Below are 21,711 nucleotides of genomic sequence, written 5' to 3'. Positions count from 1 at the left end.
CAAAAACCCAGATATCAGAACTTCAAAACATTGCAAATAAAATTGGCCTCAAAATATCATTTGAAAAAACAGAAATTATGCCCCAAAAACCAACACAACTAAAAGAAGTCACCATAAATGGTAATAAAATCAAAATAGTAACTCAATTTAAATATCTTGGAGAAGTAATAACACATAACCTAAATAAAAAAATCTCAATCCAAATAAGAACAAACAGATTAGCTAAAGCACAAAAATTAACATGGTATATCTACAAAAAGAAATGTCTATCAATAAATACAAAAATAAAACACTACAACACAGTTACAAAACCAGAAGCTACATATGCAGCAGAAACACTCTTTTACCTGAATAAACAATCAAAGACTGACAGACTTCAGAAAATTGAAAGGAGGATTGGAAGAACCTGCATCAACAAAAAATACCAGAAAGATGGACAGTGGCGGTTAATACCTAACAAAGTCGTGTACAAAGAGCTAGAACCCATTACAGATACTATGCGTAAGAGGAGACTGGAATTCTTTGGACATATCATGAGGATGCAGGATTCGAGACTTCTTAAACAACTAGTACAACACAATCTCGTCTCAAAAAATACCACAACAGGATGTAAATGGATCAGAGAAGTAAGAGAGGATCTGAAGGAAATAGGCCTTACAACAGAAGACACCACAAATAAGATAAAATTGAATACAAAACACAAGAATACAAACCTCCGCTTTACCCTTACACAAAACAAACCAACAACACGCACATTTTCAACTGAGGAAAGATCGGAGCATCTGAAGAAGTACTGGGAGGACCGCAAAGCCCGAACAATCCCTTCAAAGAGACCTGAACGACTGACTGACTAAAGTGATCCTATGTGGTCATAAAAGAAGAAGAAGAATGTTAAAAACAGGAAACAATTCTTAAAGTTTAAAGAGTCACTGATATCACTGTGTCAAGTTTAAATATCTTATGCTGCAATGCCAGCATTATGTCCAACGGTTGTGTGGGTAGATACAAAAGTGCATTGTTGGGACGCAAATACGTGGGGAACGTTATGTTCCAGCTGTTGATGAACCTGCTTGTTCAATAGCGACTGTACAGAATAATGATATAGAATGTACAGAATAAAAAATTACTGAGATTAAACAACAATGCCACTATTCTAATAAAATGCAATGCTTAATGTCAAAATATATATATATGGTACAGTTTTTGAAGTTAAAAGGCTTTATCTTCCTGGAGTCCCACGAATGCCACATATTCCAAAAACTGTCTATATTATGCTATAATGCTAAAAAATAGTAAACAATTCTTAAAGTTTAAAGAGACACTGTTATCATTGTGTCAAGTTCAAATATTTTATGCTGCAATGCCAGTATTATGTCCAACGGTTGTACTGGGTAGATACAAAAATGCATTGTTGGGCCGCAAATATGCGGGGAACGTTATGTTCAGTAGAATATTAGGCTCTGTACTTGTTTTACAGGCACTATGCACTTCTCAGTCCATATCATTGCTGATAAACATGCTAATGTACACTAAGACATCTTGTTGAAGCATAAGTTGCTATGTATGACATATATACTTGTATTCCACCCAGGTAAAGTCAAAAACTCTGTGAGCTGGATATGTCATTGAGCATGGTTGAGAGCGTGGTGCAAAATGTTGCGTGTACGTCGTGTAGCTGTTGTAGCATTAACCGCATATTTGCATCCTAACGATGCACTTTTGTATCTACCCGCACAACCGTTAGACACAATACTGGCATTGCAGCATTAGATATTTGAACTTGACACAGTGACATCAGTGACTCTTTAAACTGTAAGAATTGTTTCCTGTTTTTAACATTATAGCTTAATATAAATTTTTTGGGGGAATATATGGCATTCATGGGACTCCAGGAAGTTAACGCTTTTTAACCTCTAAAAACTATGCCATATGTATATACTTAGACATTAAGCATTACATTTTATTAGAATAATGGCATTCTTGTTTAATCTTAGTAATGTTTTATTCTGTACAGTCGCTATTGAATAAGCAGGTTCATCAACAGCTGACGATGACCTATTTAACATGTTGAAACCGGTACTGTATTTTAAGACGCAGCAGGTCTTTATGCTACTTAGGTTCCAGAATGGGTAAAAAAATAATCATCATCATCATCATCACCTGTTTACCCTCCAGGTTCGGTTTTTCCCTCGGACTCAGCGAGGGATCCCACCTCTACCGCCTCAAGGGCAGTGTCCTGGAGCTTCAGACTCTTGGTCGTGGGATACAACTGGGGAGAATGACCAGTACCTCGCCCAGGCGGCCTCACCTGCTATGCTGAACAGGGGCCTTGTGGAGGGATGGGAAGATTGGAAGGGAAGATTGGAAGGGATAGGCAAGGAAGAGGGAAGGAAGTGGCCGTGGCCTTAAGTTAGGTACCATCCCGGCATTCGCCTGGAGGAGAAGTGGGAAACCACGGAAAACCACTTCCAGGATGGCTGAGGTGGGAATCGAACCCACCTCTACTCAGTTGACCTCCCGAGGCTGAGTGGACCCCGTTCCAGCCCTCGTACCACTTTTCAAATTTCGTGGCAGAGCCGGGAATCGAACCCGGACCTCCGGGGGTGGCAGCTAATCACGCTAACCACTACACCACAGAGGCGGACTAAAAAAATAATAAAAAAATAAATGCAATGTAAATTTTAATCTTATACCAGTTGTATAGTATCATTTGAAGTAATTCCACATACTGTATATCAGTTGACTATATTTGTAAGTAGTATAGGAGATATTATAAGTAGAATTTTGTAAATAATATAAATTTATTAAGGATGAGTTGGGTGTTTAATAGAAAAAATTGTTAGCGTAAATTGTATAATATTGTATTATAGGAAAATTTTCTTCTTGTTAATTTAATATTTAGTGCTTGACAATAATGTATTTTAGTGTACCATTTGCCACTGAGGTGGACACCTCATTTGCAAATAAAGAGATTTTGATTTGATTTGAATGTAATTTAAATTATTAGACACTGTGTATAATAAAGTATTGATTAGGTGGAAAACTCTCATCCTTCATATTTGTGTGGTAATTGATTGATATGTTATAAAAAGAAGTACAACATGTGTGACTGCTGGAGTCACAGGTGTTGGTATGCTTACCAGAGGGTTAAAAAGGAATACCTATGTCCATGGTTCTTGGTCATATCCAATTTCATGAACTTCTATAGAGTCATTATGTAGTTACAAAGAAAAAAACTAATTTTGAAACTAGGTATTACGGAGTGAGTTGGTACACAGTTTGGGTCACATAGCTGTCAGCTTGCATTCAGGAGATAACAGGTTTGAACCCCACTGATGGCATCCCTGAAGATGGTTTTCAGTGGTTTTCCACTTTCACACCAGGCAATTAATGAAGGCCACGATTACTTCTTTCCCACAGTACTAGCCCTTTCTATCACATCATCGCCATAAGACGTGTCTGTGTCGGTGTGATGTGATGTGAAAAAAGAAAAAAAAACAACACATACAGATAGAGAGGATTTTAGGTTTCCTTCAAATTTTATGTATATTGACCAGGAAGTGATCTTTGGCCATTTCGATGGGAAACTGCCAACAAAGTCTGAGTTATTACTCCCCACAAGATGGTACACAATGGAAGTCATACAGTCATATGAAATTGAAAATGTCTTCCATTATTTTATATTATTACCTCTACAGTACCTACTGGGGTAGAGCATTATAATCTCAACCATTAATATGTTTTACAGTCCTCCTCAGAAACCACCTTTATGCACAGTAATTTTATTTAACTACTCTGTACTATGTCTTATGGCTAGTCTATTGATGATCAGTTTCTGTAATGAAGAATCATATAATTTTAAGAGTAGGGTAATCATAAAATAGTTAAGACATGGCTAAGTGCTACAATAGTAACTTATGTCATTTCAGATCAGATAGTTCCCATAATTAATATTGTTTTATTGTCCTTCTTAAGTAGGTGCTAAATACTGTATACAGCACCTAACTTAATTAACATGTTTCTAAGAGTATCTAAGAGAATCTCTCCTGCATTTCTCATAATGTGTTATATACAGAAGAGCATGGTCCAAAACATTTTATTTATTTACCATACTTATTTATTTACAGAATGGTCTGGTGTCAGGTCTACCAGACTTGAGCAAATTCCTGTTTGGACTTGTATTCTCAGCAGTAATGGACTATATGCTGAAACGAAGTTTTCTCAGCATAACAACAGTTCGGAAGATTTCAGTGGTTGTATGTTAGTATCCTGATGTTTTCTTAGAAAATAATGTGCTATAAGATTTCTTTTTCTCTCCCTTATTCAACTTCTGATTAACACTTATCTAGAAAACTACATGATATTACCATTAACATCATTATCATTATTTCTTTAATCCAGCTGCAAGTGAATCAATAGTCCCTTCTATTTTACTCTATTTTTCCACCACTCTTCATGCATGACTGTTTTCTGCATGTTTTATGCTGTTCATAGTCAGGTCCATCCATTGTAATCTGGATCTTCCTCAGCCTCTCTTAGCTTTCATTACAAATTATATGGTTTCTTTGCCATTTTTTCTTCATTTATCTCTAAAATACTTCCAAATTATTTCTGCCTACTTCTTTCTAACATCACTCCATATTTGAATATCTTACTTTTATAAGATTGGTTTGCTTTTTATTATTCTTCTCTGCTTTTAACAATGAAGATATTCTTCCCACCTATTTTGTTGTTTCTTCTGCTGCTATCAATATCACTCCTTCATCTTTGCCCTTTGCAAATTTGGTATTAGCACTTTCACTCTTCCTGATTTTTACAGTTCCATATAATAGTTTCTTTCTAACGTTTAGATCTTTAATTTCCTGAGAATAATTTTCAGCTTTTCTTCAGCAACTACTTTCTTACGTATTCTTTCATCTTCAGTGAACTTCCTCCTACTTTCTTCAGTCTTCTCTTTCCTATTAGTCTACCACATACTCAGTCTGCACTGCTGACAAATGCTCAGTTAAAATTCTTTCATTCTTCTTCAACATTCTCAGTCTCCATCCGATGTACTGTTTTTATTAATTCCTTCACAAAGTCTTTCTGGACTTGCTTATCTTCAAGTAACCACATATTTTTAATCCTCTTTTCTCTTTGTACTTGTAAATGTACTACAGTATCCATTTTCAACTTCGCTATCACTGCTCTTGCATACTAACAAAACTTACCTCAGGTTTGACTGAAAAATTTGTCAGTTCTTTATGGTTAACTTTTTCCATACATATGCAGTCAATGAAGTCAGATTCTTCTTCATCTTCCCGTCCATCATTAATAATCTTCCCAATATTTTTCTTCCTGGGTTATTTCTCTATAATCAGATCTCTGATTACCTAACTTAAAATTCTAAAAATACTCCATTGAGCTCTATATCTCTATACAAGTGCAAGATGAGTAAATGATTATGTTGTTACATTGTAGCAATTTTTAATCATCCAGGGTGATGCTAGGTACATAATCGAGTTACTCCAAGTTCAGCAAAACTCCCTCAAGTCTTGAAATTAGTACGTATTCCCTACATTTCCAGAATAACAAAAATCAGATAATCTCCATTGGAAATCAGTTGTGCATTTGCAAGCATAAAAAGCATCAAATAGTGAAAAGATTGTCACTGTATCTTATTTAATTGAGGAACACCTTCTTGGCAGCAACCATGCATACTTTGAAATACCATGAAGGTAGACATTCCTGTAGGTTTGATTAATTCCTGCACAGTCCACCTCCTGTTTTCTAAGCATTGTTCATTAACTGCAACTAACACATCTCTGTAAACAGACATATAAGAGCCTCCATCAAGCAGGTAGACTGTTAATGCACATCCACACTGGAACATCTGAACCCATCTTGCCACTCCAATACTTCTTATAACTCTGAATGAAATTCATATACAATTCTGCTGTGGAGAACTGCAATTTTCACAACTCCCGTACCACACTGCTGGCAATCCACTTGTTGCTTGGCCACATGAAAATATGATATCACAGCCCACTTGCCCCATCAGATAGAGAACCACATCTAAAGGGGTTTCAAATGTGTAAGTGTAGTCACATGTTTGTCAGGTACAAAAAAAAAAAAAAAAATAGTGGTGATAAATCCATAATTATCCCTTGACTAGGTAATATATTCTCTTTCATTTCTTTCGTACTTGTATGACCCTTCCACCAATGCCAGTTTGTATAGCAAAGTCATCTCCGTACAGCCATGAAGGCCCTTGGAGGGATGGAAGGTAAAAGCTTCCACTATCCGTAACCTCGGCACTTGATGGGTAGAGTGATTGGCTCTACACCCGGCTGCCTTTGCCCCCAGAAATTAACCTGGTACTCATTTTCTGCGTAAGTTGAGTGAACCTCAGGGCCATGTGCACCTCCGGAAGTGGAAAGCTCGTTTCTTAAATTTTACGGCTTCCTGACGGGGATACGAACCCATGTCCTTCCGGGCGAACTGAGCACGCCTTTACCACTTCGACCAGGCAGCCCCTTGCCAGTTCATATACATGGCTTTATTCACTGAGTATATTGTCTGGCTCAATGGCTAAATGGTTAGTGTGCTGGCCTTAAATCCAAGGGGTCCCAGGTTGATTCCAGGATGGGTCAGGGATTTTAACCTTCCTTGTTTAACTCCAATTGCTTGGGGACTGGGTGAATGTGCCGTCTTCAACACTAGAGTTCATTATGCAGAGGACCATATCCTCACATATGCACAGGTCGCCTATAAGATGTCCACTCAAAAGACCTGCACCAGGCCTCTCCAGAGGCTACACGCCATTATTATTACCGAGTATATTCCTAACAGCTTTTTTCTCCTATTGCAAGTGCTATGTTGCCCCTTGCCATTGTTCCCACTTGTTTGTTCCTACAGTCATTCTTGCTGGCTTCATGTCTTGTCACTTTCAGCTTATGAATAAGATACAGTATATGGAGTCCAGTCCAGTCGAGATTTCTTCTGAGGACGCAGAGCACAGTTCTCTGTGAAATGTAAAGAATTTCACCTTATTTTCTTGACATGGCATAAGCCCAAAAGCCTATACAGTATCATGTCTATAGTTTTGGAGTTATTTAGATGTGTTTGAATTCAAGTTTTCGATTATTTTATTTTCCAGTAAAACTTTATCCTTGTAGAAGCTTGAATTTCCTGGGAAGTATTTAATCCCTTCAAAAATGTAATAAGTGATAGCTACGGGGATTCATCCGTTGTGCTATAGATATGATCAACACGATTTTAACTGTCTTTGAGACTGTCAGCAATCAGCCTTGTGACTCGGTCATTTTAAACTATTTACTATTAAACCCCATTCAGCCTTCCGTCTCAACGGAGGCTGAACGTGGACTTAAACGGTATTAAGAGCATCAAAATTCGTCTCAGCGACACATTGTAACTGTTCAACCCCTCATCAAGACACTTGGGGAGATGAAAGTTATTATCTTGGGACACATGAATAACAAATAAACTATTTGTGGCTTGCCCGCAAATTGCCATGCAAATAGAAACAATTACCATTCCATGGTTTCCCATTTCTCTATGTAATGTTTGGGCACCAGGGTAAACCAAAATTTATATTTACTAGCTTAGAGACTTATACTTAAATCACAGGGATAGGATTTTAAATAATTAACCATTAAGTATCGCTTAAGAAAGAAAATTAATGCAATATAAAATACAAATGAATTTATTATTTTAAAAAAAATGAGATGAATCGGAAAAGTTTCTTAAAGCGTGGAGGAATTTATAATTTACTTTACTGAATTTAATATTGCTTGCTTTATCTAATTGAAGCTCACCAATTGCACCTTCCGTTGAAGTCATCTGGTTTCCGAGGTTACTCGTTCTCTTCTTCTCGATGTAGAATTTGCTTCATGGACATCCTTCCTTCCTTCTCTGATATGGTACGGGCTATCTGGACTAGCACTCCCTATTTGCCTAGTCTTTAAATTAGACATTGGCCCTATACTTGTAATAACTGATCAGCGTTGATCGTATGAGGAGAAAATTCAGAGATATTAATTTTTCCATATTAGTAGAAATCTCAATCCAACTGAGCTATACTATTTATACGGTACAGACTTGTACCAAATTTCCGTAGACTTGAACTAAACATAGTTCTTCGTCCACAATATTTACTGAAAATAACACAAGCCGTAAGCTTGTTTCGTTTCACGCAGATCCGATAACATTACCGCACCTAAGTACTGTATCGAAGCGACAACACCTTGTACAAAAATAACTATGTCGCGGAGCGACCACACACTGTTTCACAAATCAAATAACGTCGTTCAAAGTAGATGTTCACAGTAGAAGTAGTAGTGATGGAGTATCTCTCAGTATCTCGCTCCGCACTTGATAATATCACTGGGCTCCCCCACTCTTGGTAACAGCTTCATCTCAGATCTCTATATAACGAAACATCTGATTCGTAGATCGCATTATCATCTCCCCTTCTCTTCTTTCTTGTCGAGTGCAGTAGGCGTGGCGATGATGTACTCTGCTGGTATGCAAGCCTCGCACACGGGTCGCTGTTTACTGCCTTCCCCAAACCCATGAGTCACGCAAAATCCCCAGCTTCAAGAATAACCCTCCGTATACACAAATATGAGATGAAATGAAAACAACTATGTCTCAACATATTGACCGTATTTACAACATAATGAATTCCTATCCTACATAATATAATAATTTAAATAATAAAGCGATGTTATCATATATACAATATGATTCCAAAAGTCCTTGATTACAAATGATTGACGTTGAATAAATATGTTATTACAAATAATTGCCGATGGCGGATAAACTTGATATCAAATGATATCGCGTAAAATGATATTATATTAAATTAGTAGGGCTGGAGAAGCCTGATACGCCCTCCTGTTATTTACAGATATAACATATATGAAAATAACACACTACAACAAAACGGCTGATATATACATCATTACATCTTACAAACACTTAATAAAAAATATACATAACCAAATCTTGTATCTCACTGTAGAGTGTCTGTTTCAACGATATCAGATAACATCAGTAATAATTCCTGCCGATTTTCTTGCGAAAGTTCGTCAGCAACACTCATAATATATACAACAAAACAACAGGTAAATAACTCTATCTTTGCACTTCACCATCAAAGTGTTCGGCAGTTCCAGGTTATCATAATATATACACCACACACACACGTAATCACACGCGGCTTACCTCTCTTAGATGGCCGCAAGCAATTTCTTGTTTTCATTGCAAAAATATTACTACTTAGAAAATTATTGCATTAATTTCCTTCTGCAGTTTCAAAACAAAATCCCAAGTTACTCATGGCTTCTACAATGGTGTCAGGTCTAGGTTCACAACCTATACATGAATTCACGTTTTCTAACTCAAGTACATTTAATGTTGTTAAACAACATCGGGGAGACATTACACTTAATTCGCAGAAATATATCATCTCAGCGAATGAATATTATAAGTGCCCAACATGACACGATTACCATCTTTCAATCTGTATGCACAGGGACCAACCCGACAATGAATCTGGAATGGACCCGGATACAACAAAAAGAATTTCTTCGTCACTTTCTCTTCACTGGACGAGAGCATGAGAACACGTAACAGAACAGAATCTCCTACCTGAAATTCGTCTAACACCTGACGTTTCTGCTGTCTGCTACGCTTCTCGGCCGCTTTAATCAAATTCTCTCTCGCTAATCTGATATATATCTGAGAGTCCCGCTGAGGTTCTTGTGTAATACCTAGTACTTTTGTCAGCTCATTCCTAGGATTGCTGCCAAAATGAACCTCTAATGGGGTGAATTTCGTGCTATCATGCTGTACCATATTAATCCATTTCTCAATCAACGCTAAAGAACCAACCCACGCAGTGTGCTTGTCATGAACTAAAGATCTAAACATCCTACCTAATTCCTTCATTGTGCGTTCACACATATTCCCTTGCGGATTCCTAATTGAGGAAAAAACATGTGTGATATCTAACTCTGTCATCACAGCCTTCCACTTCTTCGATGTAAATTGAGATCCGCTATCCGCTACTAGGCATACCTAATTCCTGAACATACTTGTCACTAATAATCTTACTGCAACTAAGACCTGTCGCTTTTCTCATCGGATACAATCTGACTAATTTGGAAAAAGCGTCAATCACCACAAAAACGTATTGATAGCCATATTTACCACGAACTACGGGTCCAAATAAGTCAATACAAACAAGATCACCAGTTTTCTCAGTAATGACCGCTTGCCTAGGTCCTTCGAGGTACCTATTGGGAGCTTTACTTCGTTGGCATAAATCACAAGAGGAAATAGTTTTCCTAATTTCCCTTCCCATCTTATCCCAAACAAAACTTCTCTGGATCTCATACAACACTTTACTTGCACCAAAATGTCCCAACTCCTTATGAATGAACCAAATTAATTCCGTTCTCAAAGACTTAGGTACACATATACGCCAACGATCGTCACCACAATTCTTCGTTAAAAATTGATCAACCATTCTATAGGTGTGTCTACCTTTCTTCACACTTTCCTGATCTCCATTCTCAAGTTCTCTTATCACATCTTTACATTCATTATCCTGAGATTGTTCAAAACGCATCTTCTTTAATCTATTCAAGGCTTCCTTATTGTCTTTATGAAGACATACACAGATTAAAATGCCTTCCTGGATCTTAATAACACTACCTTCATTACACAAATCTCGGTCTCTGGATAGCAAATCGGCTAACACATTGTTCTTGCCTTTAATGTGTACCACTTTAAAATCATACTCTTGTATTGCTAAAATCCATCTACTGACCCTGTTAGATGACAATTTGCAAGTAGAAATAAAAGATAGCGCATGATGGTCGGTCCAGATCTCAAATTTAGTACCCAACACGTACATCCTGAACTTACTTAGAGAGTAAATAATCACTAAGAACTCTAATTCAGTAATCGTATAGCGTTTCTCAGCTGCACTAAGCCCTCTCGAAGCCAATGAAACAATCCCTAAGTTGTTCTCATCATCCTCCTGACATAGAACTCCAGCAATGCCACAATGTGATGCATCAGTCAACATAACATACTTCTTATCTCCTCTAGGATATTTCAAAATCACAGCTTTCCTAAAACCATCTTTTAGCTCTTCAAATGCCTTCTCATGGTATTCTGCCCACTTCCACTTATTGCCAGCTTTCAGCAAATCTCTAAACGGCTCTAATAAGTAGGAAAATCTTAAAACAAATCTTCTAAAAAAGTTACATACTCCAATGTATGATCTCAATTCTTTTATATTCCTGGGCCTTTTTGCATTCAATATTTTCTCTATTCTCGTGCTTTCTGGAGTCACACCTACTGCAGATACACGGTGTCCTAAAAAGATGACTTCGGGCTGACAAAAAATGCATTTCTCCAGTTTAAGAGTGAAACCTGCCTGTTCTAACTTGGTAAATACCCTGTCGAGATGTTCTAAATGCTTTTCGAGACTGCAAGACGAAATTACTAAATCATCAATATAAATAGTGGCATAGTGGTCGGCTTCGTTCCCCAGAGCAATATTCAAAGCACGAATTAAAGCAGAAGAACTAGTATGAGTACCATATGGGACACGACAGAATTGATACAGATTACTCTTGTGACTGAAAGCTGTTAAAGGTCTATCTTCCTCCGTTAACGGAATCTGCCAGAAACTACGACGTAAATCTACAGTAGAAAACCAAACTTTCCCTTGAAAATCCTGTATCAGCTCCTCTACAGTTAACGATTTTAATTGATCAGCAGCAATACGTCTGTTCATCTCCCTCCCATCAATACACAAACGGACAGAACTGTCGTTCTTACGCACAACCAATAAAGGATTGACACACTGACTACTCGAAACTTCAATAATACCATCCTCTAACATAGCTTCAATTTGATTGTCTACCGCTTTAGCATATTTATGTAGTATCGGATATCTCGGTCCAGCGAATATACTTTTATCCAGCACTGAAAATGAGTGTTCATACACATGTGTTTTGCCAGGTTTCGATGAAAATACTTCCTTGTGTTCTCTCAATACATACAACAATCGGTCCCTCTGACCTTCTTCCAAATTGCTACTATCTACCGCTTCTCTCAAAGCATCATCGTGGTTCTCCTCTAACCACACTTCACACAACTTAAAATCCGCTCTCTCTTATTCATCTTTTGAAACCTCATTAACACACCACATGTTACAAACCTCGACTTTCGTCTGAACTTCGGCATCCCACGTGACTTTAACATCCTCATTATCCCACCTTAAATATACTATCGCCACATTGTAATCTAACCGAGCTGAGTATAAACTTAGCCAGTCAGATCCCAAGATAACATCAAATATAAGATTCGGAATAACAAGACAGATCTGAATTTTCGACTTCCCGTTAATACAAATAGGTATGGCAACTTGTTTACATATTTGCTTGGATCGTTTACCTACAGCAGTGACGATATATGTGGATTTCACAGGCATTTCTTCAATCTCAATATTCTCCTTCTTTCTGTCCTCATACCACTTCGAACTTACACATGATCTTTGACTGCCTGAATCCAATAAAGCCTGATACTGCGCCCTCCATATAACGATTGTAACAACGGGGTTCTCAATTTTACTACCAACTTCGACTTGATTCACTTCAACCTCCCGTAATAACTCATCTCTGACATCGAGATCATAATTCATGTGCGTCATTACACAATTTCTCGCAACATGTACTGAAGACTGATAATCTGATCTCTCATTACCGTCTACTATCAGTTTAAATTACTTTGTCTCCTTGTATCCTGATTTCGGCTTGTACCTTCCTCTACATTGCGTTCCCTCTGAACATTCCTATTTTGCTGGAGTGACTGATTACCTACAGGTTGTTGTCTAGGTTGAAACTGACCACGGTGATTGTGTTCTTGTCTTCTGGGTGGTGTCTGATAGTTTGCGTGCTCTCGTGTACTATTACTATTTCCTAACGCATCGAAACTTGCTAGCAATCTTTCCATTCCCTGAATAGACTCTATCTGTTGCATACAGCTAGCTTCGCGGATTTTGTTGGGAAAATGCCTGAGTAATAACTTCACAATATCTCTCTCCGCTGACATCCCATCTACGTTTTTACAAATCATAACGTGGGCTAAAAAATATTCGGTCATAGAAACTCCTTCGTGTGGCCTAAATTTCCCAAAGACAATGCGTTCTCTTTCCCTACTTTGTATAGCTTCACTCCAAAATTTTTCCGTGAAATATTTCCGGAATTCCACCATACTGGTCATGCTGCTCTTATACACCGCAAACCATGATTTCGTTTCCCCAATAAAAGCTTTACCAGTTATTTCCAACGCTTCTTCCCATTCAATGATTCCTTCTTCGATTCGCTTTTCAAACCGTTTCTTAACAGTGTTTAAAAAATCTAAAGGGTTTGTCTGCCTCCCATTAAATTTAGGTAGTTCAGTTTCATATATGAAATTAGTACCATGGCACTGACTTCCTATATTACCTTGCTTTTCTCTGATTTCTTTACGTATTTGTGCCTACGACCTATCAATACGTTCATTTATCCTTTTTACTTTAGTTTCTACGTCACTCACCAACATTTCATTACATATTTTAGCATTAGTCTCTACCTTACCACATAGATCATCGAATTGTTGTTGTACTTGTTCTCTAACTTTAGTAACTTCTCCTACTTGTTCCTGAATTTTACTATTAATTCCTGTGATCTGCTGGTCTACTTCGCTCCTAAGTTCAGTTAACTTATTATCTATGACTTTCTCATGTTGGCTACGTCTCATCTCCTGTTCCGCTAACTGATTCTCAAAACGTTTCTGCTGCTCTAGTGATTCATCTAATCTATGATTTAAAGCGTCCATCCTAGCATTAACTTCTCTGCTAATTTCGGTTTTCGTCTGTTCTATCTCCTTTCTATTTTCTTTAATCTCTGTCTGTGTTTTCTCTACTTCCTTGCTAATTTCAGTTTTCATTCTCTCTACTTCCTTCTTAATTTCATCTATCCCTTTTGTTTCCTTCCTAATTTCATCCGTTTGCTGTAATATCCCTTGCATCATTAAAAACAGTTGTTGAATATTCATTTCACTATTCGTATTACTTTCTTTCTTGCCCTCCATCCTAGCTACATCAGATTCTGTGCTATTTTCCATGCTCCCACCACTCTCTACCGTTTTATCTACTTCAATGCTTTCATCAACAACATTCCTAGAATTCAGCGTCTTGCCTCCCTTTACTAAGTTTCCGCAACGTAATTTCATGTCCTTTTCACCTTGTGCAGCCATGATTCCCCCAAAATCACATATACAAATTATATGGACACTCACCTAACCCCCACAAACACAGACTCTACTTTACTGCTTTCTTTCCATGAATACTTAATGGTTTTCGAGCCCCACATTGGGCGCCAAATGTAACTGTTCAACCCCTCATCAAGACACTTGGGGAGATGAAAGTTATTATCTTGGGACACATGAATAACAAATAAACTATTTGTGGCTTGCCTGCAAATTGCCACGCAAATAGAAACAATTACCATTCCATGGTTTCCCATTTCTCTATGTAATGTTTGGGCACCAGGGTTACAGTTTTAAACAAAACTGTAAACCAAAATTTATATTTACTAGCATAGAGACTTATACTTAAATCACAGGGGTAGGATTTTAAATAATTAACCATTAAGTATCGCTTAAGAAAGAAAATTAATGCAATATAAAATACAAATGAATTTATTATACAAAAAAAATGAGATGAATCGGAAAAGTTTCTTAAAGCGTGGAGGAATTTATAATTTACTTTACTGAATTAATATTGCTTGCTTTATCTAATTGAAGCTCACCAATTGCAGCTTCCGTTGAAGTCATCTGGTTTCCGTGGTTACTCGTTCTCTTCTTCTCGATGTAGAATTTGCTCCACGGACATCCTTCCTTCCTTCTCTGATATGGTACGGGCTATCTGGACTAGCACTCCCTATTTGCCTAGTCTTTAAATTAGACATTGTCCCTATACTTGTAATAACTGATCAGCGTTGATCGTATGAGGAGAAAATTCAGAGATATTAATTTTTCCATATTAGTAGAAATCTCAATCCAACTGAGCTATACTATTTATACGGTACAGACTTGTACCAAATTTCCGTAGACTTGAACTAAACATAGTTCTTCGTCCACAATATTTACTGAAAATAACACAAGCCGTAAGCTTGTTTCGTTTCACGCAGATCCGATAACATTACCGCACCTAAGTACTGTATCGAAGCGACAACACCTTGTACAAAAATAACTATGTCGCGGAGCGACCACACACTGTTTCACAAATCAAATAACGTCGTTCAAAGTAGATGTTCACAGTAGAAGTAGTAGTGATGGAGTATCTCTCAGTATCTCGCTCCGCACTTGATAATATCACTGGGCTCCCCCACTCTTGGTAACAGCTTCATCTCAGATCTCTATATAACGAAACATCTGATTCGTAGATCGCATTATCATCTCCCCTTCTCTTCTTTCTTGTCGAGTGCAGTAGGCGTGGCGATGATGTACTCTGCTGGTATGCAAGCCTCGCACACGGGTCGCTGTTTACTGCCTTCCCCAAACCCATGAGTCACGCAAAATCCCCAGCTTCAAGAATAACCCTCCGTATACACAAATATGAGATGAAATGAAAACAACTATGTCTCAACATATTGACCGTATTTACAACATAATGAATTCCTATCCTACATAATATAATAATTTAAATAATAAAGCGATGTTATCATATATACAATATGATTCCAAAAGTCCTTGATTACAAATGATTGACGTTGAATAAATATGTTATTACAAATAATTGCCGATGGCGGATAAACTTGATATCAAATGATATCGCGTAAAATGATATTATATTAAATTAGTAGGGCTGGAGAAGCCTGATACGCCCTCCTGTTATTTACAGATATAACATATATGAAAATAACACACTACAACAAAACGGCTGATATATACATCATTACATCTTACAAACACTTAATAAAAAATATACATAACCAAATCTTGTATCTCACTGTAGAGTGTCTGTTTCAACGATATCAGATAACATCAGTAATAATTCCTGCCGATTTTCTTGCGAAAGTTCGTCAGCAACACTCATAATATATACAACAAAACAACAGGTAAATAACTCTATCTTTGCACTTCACCATCAAAGTGTTCGGCAGTTCCAGGTTATCATAATATATACACCACACACACACGTAATCACACGCGGCTTACCTCTCTTAGATGGCCGCAAGCAATTTCTTGTTTTCATTGCAAAAATATTACTACTTAGAAAATTATTGCATTAATTTCCTTCTGCAGTTTCAAAACAAAATCCCAAGTTACTCATGGCTTCTACAATGGTGTCAGGTCTAGGTTCACAACCTATACATGAATTCACGTTTTCTAACTCAAGTACATTTAATGTTGTTAAACAACATCGGGGAGACATTACACTTAATTCGCAGAAATATATCATCTCAGCGAATGAATATTATAAGTGCCCAACATGACACGATTACCATCTTTCAATCTGTATGCACAGGGACCAACCCGACAATGAATCTGGAATGGACCCGGATACAACAAAAAGAATTTCTTCGTCACTTTCTCTTCACTGGACGAGAGCATGAGAACACGTAACAGAACAGAATCTCCTACCTGAAATTCGTCTAACACCTGACGTTTCTGCTGTCTGCTACGCTTCTCGGCCGCTTTAATCAAATTCTCTCTCGCTAATCTGATATATATCTGAGAGTCCCGCTGAGGTTCTTGTGTAATACCTAGTACTTTTGTCAGCTCATTCCTAGGATTGCTGCCAAAATGAACCTCTAATGGGGTGAATTTCGTGCTATCATGCTGTACCATATTAATCCATTTCTCAATCAACGCTAAAGAACCAACCCACGCAGTGTGCTTGTCATGAACTAAAGATCTAAACATCCTACCTAATTCCTTCATTGTGCGTTCACACATATTCCCTTGCGGATTCCTAATTGAGGAAAAAACATGTGTGATATCTAACTCTGTCATCACAGCCTTCCACTTCTTCGATGTAAATTGAGATCCGCTATCCGCTACTAGGCATACCTAATTCCTGAACATACTTGTCACTAATAATCTTACTGCAACTAAGACCTGTCGCTTTTCTCATCGGATACAATCTGACTAATTTGGAAAAAGCGTCAATCACCACAAAAACGTATTGATAGCCATATTTACCACGAACTACGGGTCCAAATAAGTCAATACAAACAAGATCACCAGTTTTCTCAGTAATGACCGCTTGCCTAGGTCCTTCGAGGTACCTATTGGGAGCTTTACTTCGTTGGCATAAATCACAAGAGGAAATAGTTTTCCTAATTTCCCTTCCCATCTTATCCCAAACAAAACTTCTCTGGATCTCATACAACACTTTACTTGCACCAAAATGTCCCAACTCCTTATGAATGAACCAAATTAATTCCGTTCTCAAAGACTTAGGTACACATATACGCCAACGATCGTCACCACAATTCTTCGTTAAAAATTGATCAACCATTCTATAGGTGTGTCTACCTTTCTTCACACTTTCCTGATCTCCATTCTCAAGTTCTCTTATCACATCTTTACATTCATTATCCTGAGATTGTTCAAAACGCATCTTCTTTAATCTATTCAAGGCTTCCTTATTGTCTTTATGAAGACATACACAGATTAAAATGCCTTCCTGGATCTTAATAACACTACCTTCATTACACAAATCTCGGTCTCTGGATAGCAAATCGGCTAACACATTGTTCTTGCCTTTAATGTGTACCACTTTAAAATCATACTCTTGTATTGCTAAAATCCATCTACTGACCCTGTTAGATGACAATTTGCAAGTAGAAATAAAAGATAGCGCATGATGGTCGGTCCAGATCTCAAATTTAGTACCCAACACGTACATCCTGAACTTACTTAGAGAGTAAATAATCACTAAGAACTCTAATTCAGTAATCGTATAGCGTTTCTCAGCTGCACTAAGCCCTCTCGAAGCCAATGAAACAATCCCTAAGTTGTTCTCATCATCCTCCTGACATAGAACTCCAGCAATGCCACAATGTGATGCATCAGTCAACATAACATACTTCTTATCTCCTCTAGGATATTTCAAAATCACAGCTTTCCTAAAACCATCTTTTAGCTCTTCAAATGCCTTCTCATGGTATTCTGCCCACTTCCACTTATTGCCAGCTTTCAGCAAATCTCTAAACGGCTCTAATAAGTAGGAAAATCTTAAAACAAATCTTCTAAAAAAGTTACATACTCCAATGTATGATCTCAATTCTTTTATATTCCTGGGCCTTTTTGCATTCAATATTTTCTCTATTCTCGTGCTTTCTGGAGTCACACCTACTGCAGATACACGGTGTCCTAAAAAGATGACTTCGGGCTGACAAAAAATGCATTTCTCCAGTTTAAGAGTGAAACCTGCCTGTTCTAACTTGGTAAATACCCTGTCGAGATGTTCTAAATGCTTTTCGAGACTGCAAGACGAAATTACTAAATCATCAATATAAATAGTGGCATAGTGGTCGGCTTCGTTCCCCAGAGCAATATTCAAAGCACGAATTAAAGCAGAAGAACTAGTATGAGTACCATATGGGACACGACAGAATTGATACAGATTACTCTTGTGACTGAAAGCTGTTAAAGGTCTATCTTCCTCCGTTAACGGAATCTGCCAGAAACTACGACGTAAATCTACAGTAGAAAACCAAACTTTCCCTTGAAAATCCTGTATCAGCTCCTCTACAGTTAACGATTTTAATTGATCAGCAGCAATACGTCTGTTCATCTCCCTCCCATCAATACACAAACGGACAGAACTGTCGTTCTTACGCACAACCAATAAAGGATTGACACACTGACTACTCGAAACTTCAATAATACCATCCTCTAACATAGCTTCAATTTGATTGTCTACCGCTTTAGCATATTTATGTAGTATCGGATATCTCGGTCCAGCGAATATACTTTTATCCAGCACTGAAAATGAGTGTTCATACACATGTGTTTTGCCAGGTTTCGATGAAAATACTTCCTTGTGTTCTCTCAATACATACAACAATCGGTCCCTCTGACCTTCTTCCAAATTGCTACTATCTACCGCTTCTCTCAAAGCATCATCGTGGTTCTCCTCTAACCACACTTCACACAACTTAAAATCCGCTCTCTCTTATTCATCTTTTGAAACCTCATTAACACACCACATGTTACAAACCTCGACTTTCGTCTGAACTTCGGCATCCCACGTGACTTTAACATCCTCATTATCCCACCTTAAATATACTATCGCCACATTGTAATCTAACCGAGCTGAGTATAAACTTAGCCAGTCAGATCCCAAGATAACATCAAATATAAGATTCGGAATAACAAGACAGATCTGAATTTTCGACTTCCCGTTAATACAAATAGGTATGGCAACTTGTTTACATATTTGCTTGGATCGTTTACCTACAGCAGTGACGATATATGTGGATTTCACAGGCATTTCTTCAATCTCAATATTCTCCTTCTTTCTGTCCTCATACCACTTCGAACTTACACATGATCTTTGACTGCCTGAATCCAATAAAGCCTGATACTGCGCCCTCCATATAACGATTGTAACAACGGGGTTCTCAATTTTACTACCAACTTCGACTTGATTCACTTCAACCTCCCGTAATAACTCATCTCTGACATCGAGATCATAATTCATGTGCGTCATTACACAATTTCTCGCAACATGTACTGAAGACTGATAATCTGATCTCTCATTACCGTCTACTATCAGTTTAAATTACTTTGTCTCCTTGTATCCTGATTTCGGCTTGTACCTTCCTCTACATTGCGTTCCCTCTGAACATTCCTATTTTGCTGGAGTGACTGATTACCTACAGGTTGTTGTCTAGGTTGAAACTGACCACGGTGATTGTGTTCTTGTCTTCTGGGTGGTGTCTGATAGTTTGCGTGCTCTCGTGTACTATTACTATTTCCTAACGCATCGAAACTTGCTAGCAATCTTTCCATTCCCTGAATAGACTCTATCTGTTGCATACAGCTAGCTTCGCGGATTTTGTTGGGAAAATGCCTGAGTAATAACTTCACAATATCTCTCTCCGCTGACATCCCATCTACGTTTTTACAAATCATAACGTGGGCTAAAAAATATTCGGTCATAGAAACTCCTTCGTGTGGCCTAAATTTCCCAAAGACAATGCGTTCTCTTTCCCTACTTTGTATAGCTTCACTCCAAAATTTTTCCGTGAAATATTTCCGGAATTCCACCATACTGGTCATGCTGCTCTTATACACCGCAAACCATGATTTCGTTTCCCCAATAAAAGCTTTACCAGTTATTTCCAACGCTTCTTCCCATTCAATGATTCCTTCTTCGATTCGCTTTTCAAACCGTTTCTTAACAGTGTTTAAAAAATCTAAAGGGTTTGTCTGCCTCCCATTAAATTTAGGTAGTTCAGTTTCATATATGAAATTAGTACCATGGCACTGACTTCCTATATTACCTTGCTTTTCTCTGATTTCTTTACGTATTTGTGCCTACGACCTATCAATACGTTCATTTATCCTTTTTACTTTAGTTTCTACGTCACTCACCAACATTTCATTACATATTTTAGCATTAGTCTCTACCTTACCACATAGATCATCGAATTGTTGTTGTACTTGTTCTCTAACTTTAGTAACTTCTCCTACTTGTTCCTGAATTTTACTATTAATTCCTGTGATCTGCTGGTCTACTTCGCTCCTAAGTTCAGTTAACTTATTATCTATGACTTTCTCATGTTGGCTACGTCTCATCTCCTGTTCCGCTAACTGATTCTCAAAACGTTTCTGCTGCTCTAGTGATTCATCTAATCTATGATTTAAAGCGTCCATCCTAGCATTAACTTCTCTGCTAATTTCGGTTTTCGTCTGTTCTATCTCCTTTCTATTTTCTTTAATCTCTGTCTGTGTTTTCTCTACTTCCTTGCTAATTTCGGTTTTCATTCTCTCTACTTCCTTCTTAATTTCATCTATCCCTTTTGTTTCCTTCCTAATTTCATCCGTTTGCTGTAATATCCCTTGCATCATTAAAAACAGTTGTTGAATATTCATTTCACTATTCGTATTACTTTCTTTCTTGCCCTCCATCCTAGCTACATCAGATTCTGTGCTATTTTCCATGCTCCCACCACTCTCTACCGTTTTATCTACTTCAATGCTTTCATCAACAACATTCCTAGAATTCAGCGTCTTGCCTCCCTTTACTAAGTTTCCGCAACGTAATTTCATGTCCTTTTCACCTTGTGCAGCCATGATTCCCCCAAAATCACATATACAAATTATATGGACACTCACCTAACCCCCACAAACACAGACTCTACTTTACTGCTTTCTTTCCATGAATACTTAATGGTTTTCGAGCCCCACATTGGGCGCCAAATGTAACTGTTCAACCCCTCATCAAGACACTTGGGGAGATGAAAGTTATTATCTTGGGACACATGAATAACAAATAAACTATTTGTGGCTTGCCTGCAAATTGCCACGCAAATAGAAACAATTACCATTCCATGGTTTCCCATTTCTCTATGTAATGTTTGGGCACCAGGGTTACAGTTTTAAACAAAACTGTAAACCAAAATT

The 21,711-nt window shown here is 37.7% G+C and overlaps 1 protein-coding gene across 6 annotated transcripts in view; it reads left to right on the top strand.

Moving 5' to 3' along the window:
- LOC136881228 (sialin) overlaps nucleotides 1-21,711 on the top strand; it is a 227,372-nt gene that overhangs the window by 120,062 nt on the left and 85,599 nt on the right. For all 6 annotated transcript variants that reach the window (XR_011018734.1, XR_010861007.2, XM_067153983.2 and 3 more), the window contains one exon: nucleotides 4,128-4,260. Coding sequence is in view for 4 of the 6 variants with exons in the window: in XM_067153983.2 (XP_067010084.2) it covers nucleotides 4,128-4,260 (133 nt within the window). In the remaining 2 variants the exon portion in view is untranslated. The remainder of the gene's footprint in view (nucleotides 1-4,127; nucleotides 4,261-21,711) is intronic.

The sequence above is a fragment of the Anabrus simplex genome, chromosome 1, assembly GCF_040414725.1.
Source record: "Anabrus simplex isolate iqAnaSimp1 chromosome 1, ASM4041472v1, whole genome shotgun sequence".
NCBI classification, from domain to species: Eukaryota; Metazoa; Arthropoda; class Insecta; order Orthoptera; family Tettigoniidae; genus Anabrus; species Anabrus simplex.
This window is presented reverse-complemented; position numbering and strand designations above follow the sequence as displayed.